The sequence below is a fragment of the Caretta caretta genome, chromosome 2, assembly GCF_965140235.1.
Source record: "Caretta caretta isolate rCarCar2 chromosome 2, rCarCar1.hap1, whole genome shotgun sequence".
Taxonomy (NCBI): Eukaryota; Metazoa; Chordata; order Testudines; family Cheloniidae; genus Caretta; species Caretta caretta.
Window position 1 is genome coordinate 145,133,987 of NC_134207.1, and position 22,074 is coordinate 145,156,060.

Genomic DNA, 22,074 nt, shown 5'->3' on the forward strand with positions numbered 1-22,074 from the left:
AAGGGAAGTGCCTAGAAAATGTAAAAGGAAACTTAGTTTGATAGCATCCTGTCTGGCAAGAACTCACTTATCAATAGCTGGGATGTGAAATCCTCACTTCTGTATTGTTTTGTCATTATAGTTCCCACTTTGCTGTTGTTTGTCTGTATAATCTCTGTCTGGTTCTGTGATTGTTCCTGTCTGCTGTATAATTAAACTAATTGAGGTGGTGGGATATAATTGGTTACATAATCATGTTACAATATGTTAGGATTGGTTAGTTAAATTTCAGGAAAATGATTGGTTAAGGTATAGCTAAGCAGAACTCAAGTTTTACTATATAATCTGTAGTCAATGAGGAAGTGACGGGGTGTGGGTGGGGGTGGGCATGTGGGTGTGTGAGATGGGAACAGGGAATGGGGGTAAGAAAATTGGAATCATGTTTTGCTAAAGGGGGAAATGGGAACAGGGAATGGGGGTAAGAAAATTGGAATCATGTTTGGCTAAGGGTAGGAATGGGAACAGGGACACACGTGTAAGGCTCTGTGGTGTCAGAGCTGGGAAGGAGGATACTAAGGAAGGAAACTGGAATCATGCTTGCTGGAAGTTCACCCCAATAAACATCGAATTGTTTGCACCTTTGGACTTCGGGTATTGTTGCTCTCTGTTCATGCGAGAAGGACCAGGGAAGTAAGTGGGTGAAGGAATAAGCCCCCTAACACTTTAGGTTTCAGAAAAGTGTTCTTAGTAACAAAGGCAATGAAAGGAACATTGGGCAGGGTCCTCCTCTAATGACTTAATTCAACTGAGTTATGCCAACTTATACCTGCTCAGGAAATGGCCCTCATTTTTTTTAACATGCTATTCTCCCTCTGCCATTTCTTAAAAAGCCCCATAAGATTAGGATAAATTATTTTATTTTAAAATGCTTTCAGTAATCCAAATGTAAAGTTATCAAAAGAAAAAATACTTCAGAGTCAACATTTTTGTATGGCTACATATAAAACCCTCTTATATCTTTATGTTCTAGAAATATTTTTACACCCTAGAATTTGAGACTCAATAGCAGATAATTTAGAGGAAAAGTGAAGAAGAGGAGATTGAAATTTTTAAATTTTGAAAACTTACTGATGATGATGGTGTGCCCTGGAACCTAGGATGAAAAGTGTGCATATGGCAAAAGCAGCACTTTCAAAGGTGCAGCTGGCAAGAGCAAATCCAAACCATTCAAGAATCTCTCCAAAAAAGTTGGCTCCAGTTACATATTCAAACAATCCTCCTAAAGAACACAACACATTATTATAATTCGATGCAAGGAGAGTTACAATGGCACCTGTAACTGTAGTAATAGTTGAATCAGGAAGGGCTGGCTAGATTTCCTTTATTAACCCCATTTGTGGTAAAAGAATTACTTCTTTGCAAGGTTTCTACTATGAATGAGTTTCTTTGGGCTAAGCAGTTCTGAAATCTCAACTTTCAGACAATTTTCGTAAATTACTAAAGTATGGGCAAAATAAGTTAACTGATTTCAGAAGGCTTTGTGCCTACATACATCGCTATTTTACACTGAAAAAAGCTGACTGTTCCATCTACAAAGAAGTCTTTTTGTATTGTAGAAAATTCTAAAATGGTTGAATTATTCATATTTGTGTGTGCTGTAGGGCCCAGTCTTGCTCAGTTAGTGAGACTACTCCCAGTAGTAATAAGAGCAGGAAATGGCCCTAATTTTTCCCTCTAAGGTTAACAAGCATATCTACATTCATAACGGTGCAACACTTCAATCTCTCTAGTACAGACCTAAAAGTGGCATTATTACAACAAAAAGACTTCAAAAACAGACTCCAACGAGAGACTGCTGAATTGGAATTAATTTGCAAACTGGACACCATTAAATTAGGCTTGAATAAAGACTGGGAGTGGATGTGTCATTACACAAAGTAAAACTATTTCCCCATGTTTATTTTTTCCCCCCTACTGTTCCTCACAGGTTCTTGTCAACTGCTGGAAATGGCCCACCATGATTATCACTACAAAAGGTTTTTTGTTTGTTTTTTTTCTCTCCTGCTGGTAATAGCTCACCTTACCTGATCACTCTCGTTACAGTGTGTATGGTAACATCCATTGTTTCATGTTCTCTGTGTATATAAAATCCCCATACTGTATTTTCCACTGCATGCATCTGATGAAGTGAGCTGTAGCTCACGAAAGCTTATGCTCAAATAAATTTGTTAGTCTCTAAGGTACCACAAGTACTCCTTTTCTTTTTACAATGTATAGTCATTCCAAAAAAAAAGTAGCAAAATGTGTATGGTTTCCACTGTTTTTGCATGTATGATTCACCTAACAGTACACCTTTATTCACATGCAGATGTCATTCTCTCATGAATTCTCTCATGTTGCTCGTACCTACGCTTGAAAATGTGGTACAAAGCCTACTAGAAATCCTCGACAAATGCCTGTAAAGCAGTGGCCAATCTGGTCACAGAGCCCCACAAGTACACATTCAATTAACTGCTTCCAAGTTTTGAAATATGTGAGAGCCAGAATTTATGAGAACTCAAAAGTGTGATATTTCTATTTATAAATGATAGCCTTTTTGAACAGTACCAAACTGTTTTCAAAGTGTCATTTAGTTAGATTAATACAATGTTTAAAATCTGTATCCTAGTGGGATACCTTAGAAATTAAGTTAGTGCCAAACTCTCCACAATTTTACTCTTCTGAATGACAGTTTAGTCCTAAGTATTTTACCCACTTAAACCACAGAATTCGTTTGCTTAAAGTTGGGTTAAAAAAACAACACCTCACTAGGAAACAGGAATAAAAGAATCTCAGGAGAATAGTCAACTTTACTGTTTTAACTCTGGCCCCTATTGAAAGAGACAAGGTATTAAAGAGTCCCAAATTGTATTTCACAGCTGTGTGAGCCTAAAGTCAACTCTTCACTACTGGGAATTAGAAGTAAAATAAATAAAAGGATTCTCGCACTCTTATTCATTTAGAAGAGCACTGACTCAGATAGTTCCATCGTCATCAGTAAGAGTACTCAGATGAGCAAATGCTATTCAATTTAAGGGAGGCAAAAATCAGGGAAAAAGTTTTAAAACTGTTTTCTTTAAGTAATAAAAATGAAACAGGTATCAGAAAAGTACAGTGGATGCCAAGCACAGTACTTACTTTTGACATGAAAATTCCTTACATCACATCTTGGTTTAAAGTTGTTGATTTTATTTAGGTAAATACATTTTTAAAAACAGCATCCTTCTACCTGTGCAGCAATTAACCTCTCACTTCTTTTGCAAAACTTTATACGTTGATCGTTTCATAGGAAGCCTGCAATGAAGTCCTGCGTGGGTACTTTATTCACAATTGTCAATGTTAGAGGGTAATCTCAAAATTCAAATAAGAAGAATGATTGCCAAGGAAAGATTGCAAAATGATTGCAAAAGATGGTTGCAAAATTCAGTGGAAAGGCTTGTTAATTCTCAGAAGAGTGAATAAACACATTAACAATAACTGTGAGAAAGCAGTGCAGAAATGGAGTATCTAAAAAACTGCAGAGCAACAAATATTAACAGACCTTGGGTCATCACTAGGTTACTAGACTCTACAAAAGCAGCCTTTTGCTCTGAGGCAGTTACACAGAGATAGGCAGGGTTTTTGCGGTGTAGTCAGATCGTTTCCCTTCATTTAGAGTAATAAAGGCAATTTCTTGTTTCAGGAAATACGCTTGAAAATCCTCTTGCCATTGGTTTCCTGATCTTGATATTTGTTATGTCCCTGAGCAATTTATGTCCTTTAAATACAATAGAACCAAGTTCTGAGACATTCCTTTGCAATTTTAAATTCCTTAACTTTTTACTCACCTCTTGGTATTTTGTAGCCTGTTTCCCCTGGTTTTCTCAGATTTCTGAGAATGTGATCAGAATAGATATTAATTGCCATGCCACTCAGCCACCCTGCAAAACCTAAAGAAAAAGAGTCAAAGTAATAATATTAAAATACTGGACTGAAAACACCTGTTTTAATAGAACAAACTATGGTTTATACAAACAAATAACCCTACGTTTATATAAAAAAACGTAAGCAGTAGTGTACCTCTAACTCTAAATGAACCTGTAAATCCATTGAGCAGTTCTGGTGACACTGTAAAGTATGGCCCCAATCCTCCAAAGAACCAATTGCAGGATTGGGAGCTATGAAAACAAGGACAGAAGGCTTTATTCTTACCACTACCCCAGATTTAAATTATACTTTTAATATATGCATATGTTCTCACACCCATATTGATAAACTGAACTGCTCAAATAAACTAACATTCAAAAAGATGTTAAAGAAATTAATCCACATTGATCACTGTCTAAAAAGCATGCTTTAACTTTCTCTTTCACTGGATGTGTTCCTGAATTTTCCACAGCAGATTCATCATTTTAGTTTACACAGAAGTAAGCACTGCAGATCCTGTTGCAGGCCCAGCACAGAAATGTACATCCATGAGGCCCCTAATTCTAAAAATATTTATGCACTTCTAATTTTGTGCATGTGAATAGCCCGATTGTCTGCATCAGGTTGTCTCTCAGTATTTTCCAGATACAGCTTGTACCTTGTTAATATTAGACATTCCCATTTTTCCTACATTTCCTTGACTTCAATGAGACCTCTCATATGAGTAAACTTAAGCATGTGCAGGTTTGCAGAATCAGGGCCTAAAACAGGAACACCTACTTCTAAAAATTCTGCTACAGAGACTGAGTGCTGAGACTGCTGTCCAACTTGGATGGCAAGCTTTTGAGTAAACTGCAAAGGCTCCAAGAGCCCATATGGAGGCAGAGTTCTCTAGATTAGTAGGTCTGTCAGCCAGGCTGAGAGCAGATCAGAGATGAGGAGACTTTTCTTATTAACTTTCTGCAACAACGGAAAATAAAGAATATTAAATATTCCAGATTCACCCGCTGCTACCTGTTCCTACAAACCTCCTCCTTTTGTTTGCAGCCAAGAAATTGAATGCAAATGCTGACCTTCTTTCCAAATGGTGTGTGTGGTAAGTGGACACTAAGGGCTGGTCTCCACTATGGGGAGATCAATGGTGCTGCAATAGATTTAGTGGGTCTAGTGAAGACCCGCTAAATCAATGGCAGAGCTCTCTCCGGTGGACCCTGGTACTCCAGCTCTCAAAAAAGAGTAAGGGTAGGGTGGCCATATTTCCATATGCTGAATATGGGACACCTGGTAAAATTACTTGTATTCAAGTGAGTTCAATGGCAATCAATTGTACAAACATTCAAATTAACATCAAGTTGACTGAGCCCCTGTTAAAAAGAAATACCTCATAGTTGGATTCTTTTTATTTACCTTATCTTTAAGGCTTTATAGTTCACACGGGGAGGAGTGACACCCCCCCAACCCCCGCACACAGACACACAGGGAGGGGTGACATACACACACTTCCATACACCTCTCTCACACAGGAGGGTGACCGACTGACCCCACCCTCCCTGCCTGATGCTCTCCGCCCTCCAGGCCTGGCTGGGCCCCCGGGATGAACCCAATTCTCCTAGTACCTGCCACCACATCCGCATCTTCCTGAGGCAACACGTGGGGGAGCATGCAGGGTCATATGTCCCCCCTCCCCACATTTCTGCCAGGGTTCACACCAGAATGTGGTCAGCAGCAGCCTTTTGGCACTGTGCGGGAGGGAAGGGACGGGAGCTGCTTCCAGCCACAGAGAAGGTGGGAGGATGAAAGAATGACCTGGCCTGTGTCTTTGCAGAGCTCATCTCTTGCCATCCACCACCTCTCCTGTGTGGCTGGAAGCAGCTTGTCCCTTCTTGTCCATACGGTGCCAAAAGGCAGCTAACACCTCCAGATTGCTGCTAGCCAGCACCATAACCCAGCCGCCTCCTGTCCTCCGGCTACAGTGTGGGCAGGAAAGGGTTAAGCCTAAGGCTGCATTGTGCAGCAGGGCCCAGGGAACCTGACTTCAGGGGCTTCAGCGAATCTGACCAGAGAAGTGGCTCAACAGAGGAGGGTGCCTAAGGGAACAGAGCAACCCTGTGCTCCTTGGGGGCAGGACCCGGGGTAGAGGACGAAGAGGGTTCTAAGCTCCTGCCCCAGGGGCTGCTGTGGACCCTACAGGTTCCGGGTGTGAACAAGCTGGAAATCACTTCCCCTACCCCGCCATGCCAGAGCTTAGGTGAGGGGCGGAGAGGCTTCCCCATGCCAGTGCTGTGCGGGGCTTTGTCACATGCAGGGCTTGGCTCCTCCTGCCCAGCACCCTGGACCAGAGGGTCTTGAGCTTTCTTGGGGCACTGGCCCAGCCAGAGGCAGTGGGGGAAGGAAGGAGCCTGCTGGCCAGGCTGTTGGTGAGCTCAGCACGCCAACCAGAGCCTGGTTCTCCGCACAGTGCTGGAAGCAGGACACGCCTCACCGAGGTGGGATATGGAGGAGCCGCAGGGCTAGGAATGGTGAAGGGGCAAAGCAGGGAGAGGACAATGAGAGGGGGAGAATGTAAAGGGCTAATGGGTGGGTGACAGAGGCAACACGTAACCAGCTGGCACCTACCCGCACTCATCAACCACTGCAACTCGCAGAGCACAGACAGTGCCAGCTGGAAACAGGACAGGGGGAGGGGCTCTGCTGGCCAAGAGCCAACACACAGTGGGGGCTGCACAGATGGAAAAGCAGGGAGAGTGGCATGCTGCATCTTTGCCCTGCCACCAGCCTTGCACACCTACTCCCATCGTCAGCTACTGGTGGGTAGGCCGCTGGCAAGCAGGGATCCAGCCAGCAGCAGGACCCACCAGTACTGATGCGGTGGGAGACAGAAAATACGGGACAATTTGCCTGTTTTTAAGAAAAAGTTGGGACACCTGCAGGAGGTCTTAAATACGGGACTGTTCCTTTAAAAATGGGACGTCCGGTCACCCTAAGTAAGGGAAGTTGACCGGAAAGCATTTCCCATCAACTCAGCGCTGTGAAGACACTGGGGTAAGTTGACCTAAGCTACATCAACTCCAGCTATGTTATTCACATAGCTGGAGTAGCATAATTTAGGTCAATTTACACCCGTAGTGAAGACAAGCCCTAAGCTTCCAACAAATATGCCTTTAACACTCAGGGATGAAGAAAAAGTGAGGATTAAATGTACAAAGGATCTTGCAACGATGGGATTACAACCATACCCCTAGCAGCCCTGAGCGGCAGGAGAATGGAGACCTCTGTCAAACAGGCTGCATGCAATCAACTAATGAAGACTGGTGAATCAGCAGGATCTCATGAAGTCTCCTTAACCCCAGGAAAGAATATAAACCAGAGCAAAGAGAGAGAGGTGATATCTGTAGAAAACTAGATGACTGATGCTCCCATTTGTTGTCTTTGGGGGTCACCGTTGAAGACAGCCCATTTCCATCATACTTTAAAGGACAATGCCAACTTAAAAATCAGTCTGAAAACATACCTCCTATTGTTACAAGAAATATATACGATCACTATAACTGACAAAATTAACAATATTTTCCTCTGTTTCCAGCTTGCTTAATTTTGTGTATTGACTGCATTTTGGCCCAAACCCACTTACATGCCTAACATCCCAGACTCAGGTGCCTAAACTGGGGGTTTAGGCACCTTGGGTCCCACTTTAGGCTCCACTGCAATTCACAAAACTCCCACTGAACCCTGTGGTTGCCTAAACTCGCTCAGTGTCTAAGTTGTCAGAGTAAAAGTTCCTTACGCGTCTACATTTCTGGGCAAATGCATGGCTGCCACCCTCTAGGCGTCCAGACATTTATCTCCTGCCTAAGACCCCAGAGAAACTAACAAATTGGGGGAGAAAATAAGCGTGCAGCCACCTCAGTTGCATGCAGGGCCCAATCCAGCATGTGACCTCTGACCACTACTACCAGAGCAGGTCCCTTTCGGAATGCAGCAGAAGGAGGAGGATATGGTTGCGCCCACCTAAAAACTTTTAACCCAGGGGTTAGAGCACTCACCTGGGTTCAATTCCTCCCTCTGCTGCAGAGAGGGAAAGGATTTGAACATGGGTCTCCCAAGAGAGTGCTCTAACCACCAGTCTAATGTGGGACTCCCTCAGTATCTCCTGTTGAAGCTGTGGGTAAATAATGAAAGAGTGATAAGAGCAGCGGGACTGGGGACTGGACCGTGGGTCTCTCACATGAATGGCCTAACTACTGGACTCCAGTCATTCTCTTTCTATATATGACTATAAGTATTTATGCACAGTGGAACAGTTTCAACAGGCACCCACATCAGACTATTCCATAGCTCAGTGGCTAGAACATCCTCCTAAAAAATGGGAGACCTATGTTCAAATCCTTTCTTCCCCTCTGGTGACGAGTGGGGTGTCACCCAAACCCTAGATGAGTGCTCTAAACACCAGGCTAAAAGTTATAAGGTGAGCAAGGAGTGAGGTAGACAGGTAACTCATTCACACAAGAAATGACTTAGGCCCCTCAGGCACCTAACTCCAGGTGGCAGGTTCCCTTTCATGGATTGCTAAACAGAGATAGATGCCTATCTCAGAGGACATAGTTTAGCACAAACCCCTATCATCAGCATCTCTCATTGGCTAGTTTGGGCAGCTCCCCACCTACTGTGTTGTTTTTGTGGATCATGCTGTAAGGCACCTTTCCCTCCCCCATTCCCCATTCATTGTATAGTGAGCCTAGGCACTTAATTCAGATTTTGTGGATCACAGTGTTGTTCCTGTGATTTCCTAGGCACCTAAAAGTTTGATGCCATGATACTGAGCATGGCAACAACTAAGTGCCTGTGTGGATCCAGGCCTTTGTATATAGTTAGGCACCAATCCAGAATGAGCTCTGAGTGAGCATAAAAAACTATTGCTTACCTATACTATAACTGTTGTTCTTCGAGATGTAGGTGCAGATGTGTATTCCACTCAGGTGTGCACACCCAGTGCACTGAAGCCAGAGAACCCTGTAGGCTACGCCTACTTGTGGTCCCTCCTGAGACTAATTAGGGGCAGTGCTGCCATGGGTGGCGGTTTTAATAGCCCAGGGTACACTATGCCTCCCCAAACATGATGTGGCACACCTCCCTTTGGAGGCACACTGACGACCCACCACATTTGAGAGTGCGGATGCCTGGGCCGTAGCCTCGCCTGCGTTCCGCCTCAAGACCCTGCTCCACTCTTCCCCTATGGCCTTGCTCATGCTGCTCCTCTTCCAGCCCTGCCTCTTTCCGCCAATGCCTGCCCTTGCTTAGCCCCTTCCTGTCCCCGCTGCACCCCTTCACCTAAGACCCCCATAGCTCATCAAGTCACTCCTCTCCTCCAACCCGCCTTCACTGAGGCCCCCCACAACTGCTGCCGCCGCTCACTCCTCTCCTCTACTGAGGAGAGGAGCGAGCGGTGATTGTGTGGCCTCAGGGGAGGGGGCCAAGCATGGGCATAGCCTCAGGGGAGGAGGCCGGGCAGGGCCACAATCTGGGTGCTGTGGGAGCTTCCAGCACTCATGCCAGCCTCCCTAAATTCCCTCCTAGCAGACGTTATAGCAATAAGAAAGGCGGTCTTTTGGCAAAGGAGGGAAAGAGAATGTGATGCTAGGGACTCAAATGGAGGTCCCACAAGGGCAACAAGCACAATGTTAAGGTCCAAGAGGAGAACCACTTCTTTTACTGCTGGTGGAAAGCGACTGACAATACCTTTCAAAAATCTAACTACCACGGAGTTGGAAAATACTGACTTCCCTTGGATTGGGGGATGAAACGCTGAGATCGCTGCTATGTGGGCCCTCAATGAGTTGAGAGACAGACCTGATTTATGATGTAACAGGGAATCTAAAATGATGCATGCTAGCTGCCCTATGTAGACAGTGCTCAAGTGAAGAGAAGGTTACTCACCCAGTACAGTAACTGAGGTTCTTTCAGATGTGTCCCCCTAGGGGTGTTCCATTGTAGGTGGGATTGGAGAACTTTGGTAGCAATGCCTGCTGGCAGAGGGGAGGAGGGCAGGTAGTGGAGCACCCATAGGAGCACACATCTTGAAGAATCTCAGTTACTGCCCAGGATGACTAAACTTCTCTTATGCTTATAATAGTGTCTTTATGGGTGCTCTACTCAGACCTCCTCATTCCACCAAATGGATACACTTCAGCGTTCCCCTACCCCTTTCTTTTCCTTGTTTAAAGTCAGACTCCCTCCTCCAGAGCACTGCAGCACTACACCAATTTGAGGCCAGATTCACAAAAGGACTTAGGTAGCTAAAAATCAGAATCAGGCCCAACTGGAATTCACAAAACCCACGCTCAGCTACGCCCAAAATCCTGTAGATGCCTAAATTCTCTCAGCAACTAAATTTTTACAGTAAAAGTTCCCTAGGTGCCTATGTTTCTGCCTCTGAACAAAAACACTGCAGCCCCACACCAAGCATCCAGACGCTGAAGCTCCAGAGCAATGCATGAACCAATGGAAAACAGGGGTTTCTCCACCTAACTTGCCTATCTGGTAAGCATGCTCAAAGCCTGCCTATCAGATTGGGCCACTGTAAGAGAGCTTATTTAATAGCAAAGAATAGACATGCAAGTGATAGAAAATAAGAAAATTAGAAACAAATGGTTACATATAAAACAAAATCATAATATGCTTTCTAGAGCCCAAACTTAACTGACAAGGCATTCACCTATCTCCTACAAAATAGCTTACCCCTAATATTTTCCCCAGTGTTTTCAACCAGTTTGGCTGAGATGCTTCCTCAGACGTTCAAGCCCACTGGCGTCTTGTCCTTACACACTGAAGGAATAATTGGAGATTCATCTGTATCTCAGATATAGTTTCAAAAGTTCATTGTCTTATCCTTTAACAGGATAACCCATGCTGTTTCTCTTTTTTCCCGCAACCTCCACAATCTGTTAGCATTTTGCTCAGGCTGTGAAGGGCCATCCACTGTGAGCCTTAGAATACTTAATAAGTGACCTGCCTTAACTCACAGACCTAAAGAATATACATTTTAGTACATATACATAACTTCACATATTACCCATACATACATCTCAAAATGATTATGATAACCAGTTTCAGCGGGGTAGCCGTGTTAGTCTGGATCTGTAAAAGCGGCAAAGAGTCCTGTGGCACCTTATAGACTAACAGACGTATTTGAGCATGAGCTTTCGTGGGTGAATATCCACTTCGTCGGATGCATGGAGTGGAGATTTCCAGAGGCAGGTATAAATATGCAAGCAAGAATCAGGCTAGGGATAATGAGGTTAGTTCAATCAGGGAGGATGAGGCCCTCTTCTAGCAGTTGAGGTGTGAACACCAAGGGAGGGGAAACTGCTTTTGTAGTTGGCTAGCCACCTCAACTGCTAGAAGAGGCCTCATCCTCCCTGACTGAACTAACCTCGTTATCCCTAGCCTGATTCTTGCTTGCATATTTATACCTGCCTCTGGAAATCTCCACTCCATGCATCCGACGAAGTGGATATTCACCCACGAAAGCTCATGCTCCAATACGTCTGTTAGTCTATAAGGTGCCATAGGACTCTTTGTCGCTCTTATGACAACCAGTGTGATTCAGGTTTTTATTGGAGTCCTTACATGGCACTCTTTGGTGGATTAGTAGATAGATGCCTTACCCAAGAGATCTCTGTAATCCTTTTGTACCACTGTGCATCTCTCAATTTGCATCAATTTGTCCTTGAGTAACATCCCCGTCTCCACCTCAGGGGGCGAAGGGATAAGAACAGGGATCTGCCACCTCAGTTAGTATTCTAATCACTAGACTATAGGATATTCTGATGTGGAGTTCCCTCAGCCTCTCTTGTTGAAGCTGTTCCACTGTAGATAAATACTTGTAAAAAGAAATTGGGCCAGACAAAGAGAGTGAAAGCACACAAGCCTGAGAATGACTAGATTGACTGGTGTTAAAGCACTCACCTGGGAGGTGGAAGACGCAGGATCCAGTCCCCTGGCTCCAATGACTCCCTGCAGCCCAGACATAGGTGCTTATCTTTATGAGAGTGGCAGGGCTTAACACATATACCTTGCTTTTGGCAGCTCCCATTGGCTAGTTTAGGTGAGAAACTGCCTAGAATGCTGACTTTTGTGAATCTCATTGTGAGGCACCTATCTCTCCTTATTCATTGTATAGGAAGGCTAGGTGCCTAACCTAGGCTTTGTAAATCCCAATGATTTTCTAGGTGCCTCAAAGTTAGGCATGGTAGTGCTCAGTGTCATCACACTTATGTTTCTTTGTGACTCTAGCCCAGCAGACAATTTCCAAAAGAGAGTTTTTCATAAGAACATAAGAACGGCCATACTGAGTCAGACCAAAGGTCCATCCAGCCCAGTATCCTGTCTTCCGACAGTGGCCAATGCCAGGAGCCCCAGAGGGAATGAACAGAACAGGTAATCATCACGTGATTGATCCCTGTTGCCCATTCCCAGCTTCTGGCAAACAGAGGCTAGGGACACCATCCCTGTCCATCCTGGCTAACAGCCATGGATGGACCTATCCTCCATGAACTTATCTATCTACTAACGTATCTTTTTTGAACCCCGTTACAGGCTTGACCTTCACAACATCCTCTGGCAAGGAGTTCCACAGGTTGACTGCTTTGTGTGAAAAAATACTTCCTTTTTTTTTTTTAAACCTGCTGCCTATTAATTTCATTTGGTGACAGCTAGTTCTTGTTTTATGAGGAGTAAACAACACTTCCTTATTTACTTTCTCCACACCAGTCATGATTGTATAGACCTCTATCATATCCCTCCTTAGTTGTCTCTTTTTCAAGCTGAAAAGACCCAGTCTTATTAATCACTCCTCATATGGTAGCCATTCCATACACCTAATCATTTTTGTTGCCCTTTTCTGAACCTTTTCCAATTCCAATATATCTTTCTGAGATGGGGCGACCACATCTGCATGCAGTATTCAAGATGTGGGTGTACCATGGATTTATATAGAGGCAATATGATATTTTCTGTCTTATTATCTGTCCTTTTCTTAATGATTCCCAACATTCTATTTGCTTTTTTGACTGCCGCTGCACATTGAGTGGATGGTTTCAGAGAACTATCCACAATGACGCTGAGATCTCTTTCTTGAGTGGTAACAGCTAATTTAGACCCCATAATTTTATATGTATAGTTGGGATTATGTTTTCTAATGTGCATTACTTTGCATTTATCAACATTGAATTTCATCTGCCATTTTGTTGCCCAGTCACCCAGTTTTGAGAGATTGTTTTGTAGCTCTCCGCAATCTGCCTGGGACTTAACTAACTTGAGCAATTTTATATCATCTGCAAATTTTGCCACGTCACTGTTTACCTCTTTTTCCAGATCATTTATGAATATATTGAATAGGACTGGGCCCCGTATAGACCCCTGGGAGACACCACTATTTACCTCTCTCCATTCTGAAAGCCGACTATTTGTTCCTATCCTTTGTTGCCTATCTTTTAACCTCTTTTAACCAGTTTTCAATCCATGAGAGGACCTTCCCTCTTATCCCATGACAGTTTACTGAGCCTCCATTTACGCTTACGTTGAGACTTGTAATTTAGCCAGCCTTTAATCCATTTAATGTATTCCATGTTCATTTTCTTGTAGCTTCTTAATTAAAATGTCATGTGGAACCAAGTCAACTGCAGTACAGAAGTCTAAGGATATTACATCAACACTATTACCTTTATCAAACAAACTTGTAATCTCATCAAAAAAGGGTATCAAATTGGTCAGTTTTCCATAATCCCATGTTGACTGACATTAATTTTATTGATTTCCTTTAATGCTATATTAATCCAGACCCATTTCAGCCATTCCATTTTTTTGCCCAAGACCGATGTCAGGCTGATAGATATAAAGTTGCTGAGACGGCACATCAGAAAAGGGAATCAAAACTCAAAGATGGAAGTAAGGAGAGAAAAATAAAGATTAAATGACCTCCATTGTATCACAGTAAGGAGGTCTAACAAACAAAAAGTCTAGACCACTGGATCCCCATGTATGAGAACTATAATTTTATGTTCATTTTTTTATAAAGATTTATGATAATCAATTTTGCTTTTGGTTCTCATAAAACAGCATGCTTTTATTCACCTCACCTACAATGAAACAAGGACCTTTCAGCCAACCAGAAGGATATTCTGCATAATTACTTAAGCTCCGGCCTTGCAAGTATCCATTATAGACACAGAATATGAGTGCTAGCGCAAAAATAATGAATGGTGTTGGTTTTCCTCCACGAATCAAGACAGGAAAGATGAGTGCCCTAGAACAAATAGAAAAAGAAACATTTTAAATTACCTAGTTACTATTATTGCAATACACAACAGTAGGTAGGAACTGTATTTTAAGGGCCCAAATCTGCAATCCTTATGCTTGGAAAACTCTTAGTTTTGCCTATGATCCCAATTCAACAAAGTGCCAAAGCATGTGCAGAACAATAAACATGTGAATATTCTGATTTACTATGTTTGGACTGCATGATCAGGTCCCAAGAGGCAAGTTTAGTCTTTACCAAATAATCTTATTTTAGTAAGGTCTTTACTGAAGATAAATAAATATTAAAATTCAATATATTGTAGTTTTATGGTAAATTTGTTATATTGAGTAAAGCATCTTGGATAGCTCCTTGCTTGGAAAAGGACAACATGCAGCTGGTGTGTAATGCAGCACATAATTTGAGCCTTATTTTGTCCAAAGCCTTCATCATGGCGCTACCAAGCATTTCCTTTAAGGCAAACATGACCTCATAATTCGTGTGTAAAACCTGCTGAAACTAAGCATAGGGGGAAGCAACCTGAGGAAGGCTGATGCTTTTAACCCTAAGGGACCCCAACAGGTTACCTCTGGAAAGCTGATCTAGCAAATGCATCTTCCAATTCCGTTTTGTTTTTGTCACTGTCTTCTCATAAAGTACTAAGTACTCACCCTCTGAAAAATCAATTCCATTTAAGGTCTCTAACTGAGCTCCCCCGCCCCCAAATGCACACAACATCATCAGTCATTTGGAAGTGACTACTTGGCCTCAATCTCTAGCAGGTTTCATAGGAATTAATTAAGGATGTGGCAAATCCCCAACTGGCGGTCATCTGTGAAAATGTGGAAAATTGTTCAGATAACATTCCAGAAAAAAACATGGAATATCATTTGATGTCTTGATGATGTGCCATGTTCATTCAGCCAAGTTCTGATCACAGAAATATTAACTTTATTATTCAAATGATATAGTCACAGTATTTAGGAGTAAATCAAATTAAAACAACATCATGTAAAAGCTGAATATGCTTTAACAGTGCTGCAGTTATCCAGTAGTAACAAATCTTTGAAGTGGATAAAATGACCATCAAAATACATCTTTCCTCCCTTCTTCCCCCCGAGTGGAATACACATGTGCAACCACATCTTGAAGAACAACACTTACAGTATAGCTATGCAACCATTTTTTTCCACATTGCCATATGACATATGGTAGTTACAGCTGTTTAAACATTTTTTCCTAGAAGAGTTCTGGCATGATTTCCCTAATCACTCATATGGGGAAGTGTGGCAGTCTATAGCAACATGGTTGTACAATGGTTGTACAATGGTTATATATTGTACAACATGGTTATACTTGAAGAAAACAAAATCTGCTGACAATGATACCTTTTCAGAATCTTGTTAAATTATGTTTAAACAAAGTAGTAGGTAGACTTCTGATTCTAGGTGCAATGTCTATACTGGCAAAAGTCTGACCTGTAATTCACTGCCAATGCAAATTCACCTGTGGTACCAACAGTGGAAGTGGTACTGCAGACTCAAGCTCTTTTACCATCTTGTCATAGATTTTTTTTGGCAAAAGTTTCCCACCATTGCTAACATCACTGATAATAGCAATGGCAGGAACATTAGCACAGATAAATCTGCAGCCACCCGTGGTTTTTACCACTCTGCTCAGAGGAGTCTTAAACAATGTAAGAGTTGTCATGGCAATCTTGTCTATGCCAACAGCCCCAATGTTGCTACCACTAGTAAAACTGCATATGGCATTCCCCTGAGACCTCTTCCACTAGGTTACCCAAGAACTTAGTTCGACTACAGTCTTGTCACTCAGATTCCTTTATTTAGCATACATCAAAGCTATGCTAAATTGATCAGACTCAAGCTTATGGGGTGGGACATAGGGTGTGCCTCACATTCGAAGTTACACAACAAACCTCTTCCTTTATATACATTTACACATTACATTGCATTTACTACACATTGCGTCACACATTTTGGGATTGGCTTGATCACTTTACAGAAAACAGTTCCTGTACAGCATGCACTGTCCATGCACGTACTCTTTACCTCATTTTACAATTCAGGCTTATTTTCTCCATTATCTTGTCCATTGTGCATGATCCCTGGGTGTTCAACCTTATCTTAACTCACGAAAGCTCATGCTCAAATAAATTGGTTAGTCTCTAAGGTGCCACAAGTACTCCTTTTCTTTTTAACTAGTACAGACATTCTGTTTCTAGCCTGCTGATTCATTTACCTCCCTTAACCTGTTTCCCCAGAAATAAGGCCTCACCCATGTCCAATTACTCATGTCAAGCCAGGCCTATATTGCATTGGGAAACTTTTGCCTCCTTACCACAGGCAAGGTTTGAGAGTAAGATTATATGACATGATTGAGACCGGTCTGCAGTACAGTTTCTACTATTGCCACTATGAGCTGTTAATTACAGGTCTGCTGTTTCTTAATGTAGGTAAATCAAAATGGTTTTGGCCCTGCCTATTCTTTAATCACAACATTGAAACACTTCTTGACGGCATACCTATTTCTGAAGATGACGGAAGTTTTCAGTGGGTGCAGCTGAATAAAGTTTAGTGGCAAGTGTGAGCAAACAAAATGTTTAGCACCATTTCAGAAACTAAGCCCTGGTCTATACTACGAGTTTAGGTTGAATTTAGCAGCGTTAGATCGATTTAACCCTGCACCCGTCCACACAATGAAGCCATTTTTGTTGACTTAATGGGCTCTTAAAATCGATTTCTGTACTCCTCCCCGACAAGGGGATTAGCACTGAAATCGACATCACCGGGTCCAATTTGGGTTAGTGTGGACGCAATTCGACAGTATTGGCCTCCGGAAGCAATCCCACAGTACTCCATTGTGACCACTTTGGACAGAACTAACTCGGATGCACTAGCCAGTTACACAGGAAAAGCCCCGCAAACTTTTGAATTTCATTTCCTGTTTGGCCACCATGGTGTGACCACACAGAGCTCATCAGCAGAGATGACCATGGAGTCCCAGAATCAAAAGAGCTACAACGTGGACCGAACGGGAGGTACTACATCTGATCGCTGTATGGGGAGACAAATCCGTGCTATCAGAACTCTGTTCCAAAAGACGAAATACCAAAATATTTGAAAAAATCGCCAAGGACATGAAGGACAGAGGCTATCACAGGGACCCACAGCAGTGCCGCGTGAAACTTAAGGAGCTCAGGCAAGCCTACCAAAAAACCCAAAAGGCAAACACCCACTCAGGGTCAGAGCCCCAGACAAGCCGCTTCTATGATGAGCTGCATGAATTCTAGGGGGTGCCCCTACAACTACCGTACACCTGTACATGGACTCCTGCAAGGGAGTCTCACGCAACATGGATGAGGATTTTGGGGATGAGGAAGATGATGAAGAGGGGGAGGTTGAAGATAGCGCACACCAGGCAAGCGGAGAAGCCGTTCTCCCCGGCAGCCAGGAACTGTTTATCACCCTGGAGCCAATACCCTCCCAACCCTCCCAAGGTGGGCTTCCGGACCTTGAAGGCAAAGAAGTCACCTATGGTGAGTATACCTTTGTAAATATAATACATGGTTTAAAAGCAAGCGTGTTTAATGATTAATTTGCTCTGAAGACTTGGGATGCATTCGCGGCCAGTACAGCTGCTGGAAAAGTCTGTTAATGTGTCTGGGGAAGAGGCAGAAATCCTCCAGGGACATCTCCATGAAGCTCTCCTGGATGTACTCCCAAAGCCTTTGCAAAAGGTTTCTGGGGAGGGCAGCCTTAGTGCATCCTCCATGGTAGGACACTTTACCACAGCAGGCCAGTAGCACGTAGTCTGGAATCATTGCATAAGAAAGCATGGCAACGTGTGGTCCCGGTGTTTGTTGGCATTCAAGCAACATCCATTCATTATCTCTCTGTGTTATCCTCAGGAGTGTGATATCATTCATGGTCAACTGGTTGAAATAGGGGAATTTTATTAAGGGGACATTCAGAGGTGGCCATTCCTGCTGGGCTGTTTGCCTGTGGCTGAAAAGAAATCATCCCCGCTGTTAGCTATGCGGTGGGGGGAGGGGTGAAGCGATTATCCCAGAGAATTGGGTGTGTGTGGGGGGGCGGCTTAGTTGGGTTTGTGCTGCACATTAACCTGAAAACATCAGCCCCTCCTTTTAAATGGCCAATGCGTCTTTTTCAATTTTAATCTCCCCCCCCCCCGCAGCTGCAAATGTTTCAACGCTGCCACTAGGATCTCCATCCCAGAGGTTAGCGCAGATACGAAGGCGAAAAAAAATGCACTCATGATGAAATGTTCTCTGAGCTCATGCAGTCCACCAAACTGAAAGAGCCCAACAGAATGAGTGGAGGCAGATAATGGTAGAGTCCAGAAAAGCACAAAATGAACGTGAGGACAGGAGGGACACGTGAGAGGACAGATGGCGGGAGCAACAGGAGAGGTGCCGGAATCAAGAGGAAAGGTGGCAACAGCATGATGAAAGTGTTGCCGGCACCCAGTGCCCAGAGGCAAAACAACAGCAGGGGTTCGTTACCCGGTGAGCTTCACTCAATAATCACAACGGGGTGGAGAAGCAGAAAAGTTTATTTGCAGCTGCAAACAAGGTACAGGGAGAATAGAATCTCAAATCCTGCACATTAGAGCAGGTCATTACACACACTTTTATATTCCTTAATGCTACTGCACTACACATTAGCCAATCAAAACTTTGCACAAATACTCTGCCTTCCTTATATGAGTTACAACAATGTTTATTTCCTGCAACCTCTAACAAGCATTCCTAGCAATTTAAACAACCAGCACATTCTGTCTGGCCTTGTAGTTGTCTCTCCTATTATCTTTAACTTGGCGTCAGCAAACCTTACACTATAAGGCATTATCTGCGGCTGCAACATTGTTTTAAGAGCAAAAGAGCTTACTCAAACCAGCCAGGCCTGAATTCTATTAAGGGAGGTTGAGAAGAAGCCCTTAGGCTTTCAGCAGGGAGACCTCCTCGACCCTTATGGCCTTCCATCCCCTCGACTTAACTAGTGGCCATGCCCTGGGGTCTCCAACAAAAGGAAGCAGGATACAATGCTGAGGCTACTGGAGGATCAAACTGATATGCTCCAGTGTATGGTTGAGGTGCAGGAAAGGCAGAGTGCCACTGCAGCCCCTGTGTAACCAACCTCCCTCCTCCCCAAGTTCCATAGCCTCCTCACCCAGACGTCCAAGAACGTGGGGGAGCACCTGCATACAGAATGGAGAACTGCACTGAACTCTGGGACCAGAAAAGCAGGGAAGCACTGCATCATGGGAGATTGTCACATGTTAATGAACCTATGCCCGCACACCCCCAGCTCAGCAGTTATCAGACCAATTCTAGTAATGAATCTTTGATTGATACCCAAAATACTGAAGCAAGCTAATTGTATTGTGAGCTCCCTGGAAGGAACATCATCCATATCCAAGAATGATCAGCTCCTATTGTCTAGCCTAAAGAAAACCCTTGAGTCACCAGTTTACCCATAAACAAATCTAGTGTTCTCCCTTGAACCATTGTATTCTCCCTACAAAACCCCCTACTCACACTCAGTAAGTGTTCTTATGCTTGGATCGAAACTATGCATCAGTTCCACTGGGACTCCATCTTCTCCTGACTGACCATGCTGGGGGCTCTGCCTGTCTCCAGAACTCAGGACCCTGAGCTACTACCATCACCTGGGAACCCCAACCAGCTCAAGCTTCATGGAAGTGGTGAGATCCCCCTCTTTTTCTCTCTCTGTTTTCCTTTCTACCTCAGCTATTAACCTTTAATAATGTAACTGCTACATTGGTTTAGGCTCTCCTTGTGTAGTTATCACTACTACTTTTATGGTTAAGCTGGTTGCTTCCCTCTCTCTCTCTCTCTAAACTTCACTCTTTTGTGTTTTTAGGTTCCACATTTACTCTGCAGCAACGCTTCTCTTACCTAAGCTAAAGATCCCTGTAGAGCCCAAAAATACTGTGGGGTTTGCTCATCAAGGGGGTTACTACCAGCATAACTGTGACGTGAAAGAGGGGATAGGGATGTGCTAAAACTGTGACATACGAGGGTGGCAGCTTGAAAGCGCTGCTAGACCCAGACTACTGAGTCCAGGGGTATACGAGGGTGGCAGCTTGAAAGTGCTGCTAGACCCAGTCCGCTGAGTACAGGGGCATATAAGGGTGGCAGCCTGGAAGTGCTGTTCAACCCAGCCTGCTCAGGCTTACTCTGTTCCGGTGTGGTACTTGTGCCACGTAAGGGTGGCAGCTTGAAAGTGCTGCTTGGCCCAGCCTCTTGAGCCCAGGTACATATAAGGGGTCTGCTGGAAAGTGCTGACTGACCTGGTCCACCCAGACTTGCTCTGTTAATATGTGGGCGTGCGCGTTCGTTCATCTGGTTCTGGGGCTGGAGGAACCCAGCCCTGGGGAACCTAGGTCCTGCAGGATAGCTCCATTGGGAGGGGACTTACAGAAGGGAGGAGCAGAGCTCCACATGAAAACACAAGTGACACAAGCAGTACATTAATAGAATTACAGAAACAACCCCCAGAAGAGGAACCCTAATAAATGAGCGTACCCCAAAGTAACGGGCAAAACTGGTAACATTAAATACCAATTAACACCACCCACAAAAGGCTTCATGGGAAAGGACATAGCTAGGAGAGCCTACGCTGCCCTACAATGTTATGTGTAAGTCCTGCTATCATTTTGGAAGCTGAATGAAGGGGTGAAGTGAACGTGATAGGGAGATGGAATGTGTGGGAAGAGTTTGGGGAGAGCATGGAAAGCCATTCTGTATCAGCTGCGGTGGGGAAGCGGCAAGCATGCATGTGTTCAGCGTGGAGCATTATTAGGGACTACAATATCTCTGTTTGTGCCTCCATCACTTTAATCATCTACTCCTGGTCTTTTACAATTCACTCCTCACTCTCCTTTCTGTTCCGTCTTTCTATTTTAAATTTTTCCTTGAGGGTCTCTCTCCACTTCCTTGTTTCTTCCCCCCGTGGCCTCTGCACCAAGTCTGCACCAACAGCCTGAAGCACAGATTTGTAGCTTTTGTAGTTGAATGATAAAACTGCAAAGTGCATCTGTTAGAGCTGACCACCTTGTGTCACTGCGGCACCTTGGGAAAAGTTCTCTCTTACTGGCCACAGATGGCTCCTCATTCAGAGAATCTCACAAGAGGCCCCAGCAATAAGTTGATCCTGTGAAAAACATATGCAATTTTTGGACAAATTGAAAAACTGATTGCATGAATGCATGACTCTGCAGCAGCAACACCACATAGGTCATGCATTGGATGTAGACTCGGGTATACGCACTCGGGTCATACATTGGATGTACACTGCTTTCTCATTAACTGCAATTACCTGAACTTGCACACCAGAAAAAGTATCAGACATGTTACTAGTATTATCATATGTTTGACCTCTGCTGTCCTTTAGATAGATATTTAGTTCATCACTTAGGGTTTCCTTGATAACAATAAATGAACAAACAAAATTCAAGAAGTGTTCCACAGGTGTACAGTTATTCAGCACGTAGCTCACAGTAAACGTCAGCTGATCAGTATGACGTGAAATCAACGCTGAAGGTAAAGTACTTAGCCAGTTTTAGCTCATCCACAATATCGTGCTTTACCTTGTCAGCCATGAATTTGATGAACTCTTCACAGATTGTTGAGGATAGATTTGATGTTGTGCCATGACCAGCATTCCCATACTTGTTGATGTGGCAGATCAGGAAAGGGTCGTATTCTGCTAAGAACTCTAAGCAGCCAAGGAAATTGCCATTATTAAGACTCCCAAAGGTTTCATTAGTCCTTCTCAGTGCCAGACCTC

General features: G+C 43.7%; 1 protein-coding gene across 2 annotated transcripts in view; it reads right to left on the reverse strand.

Moving 5' to 3' along the window:
* The window catches only part of SRD5A1 (steroid 5 alpha-reductase 1), a 72,663-nt gene that overhangs the window by 35,581 nt on the left and 15,008 nt on the right, over positions 1-22,074 (reverse strand). For both annotated transcript variants that reach the window (XM_048839527.2, XM_048839526.2), the window contains exons 2-4: positions 14,061-14,227; positions 3,846-3,947; positions 1,108-1,258 (exon numbers count right to left, since the gene is read on the reverse strand). In XM_048839527.2, coding sequence (XP_048695484.1) covers positions 1,108-1,258; positions 3,846-3,947; positions 14,061-14,227 — 420 coding nt within the window. The remainder of the gene's footprint in view (positions 1-1,107; positions 1,259-3,845; positions 3,948-14,060; positions 14,228-22,074) is intronic.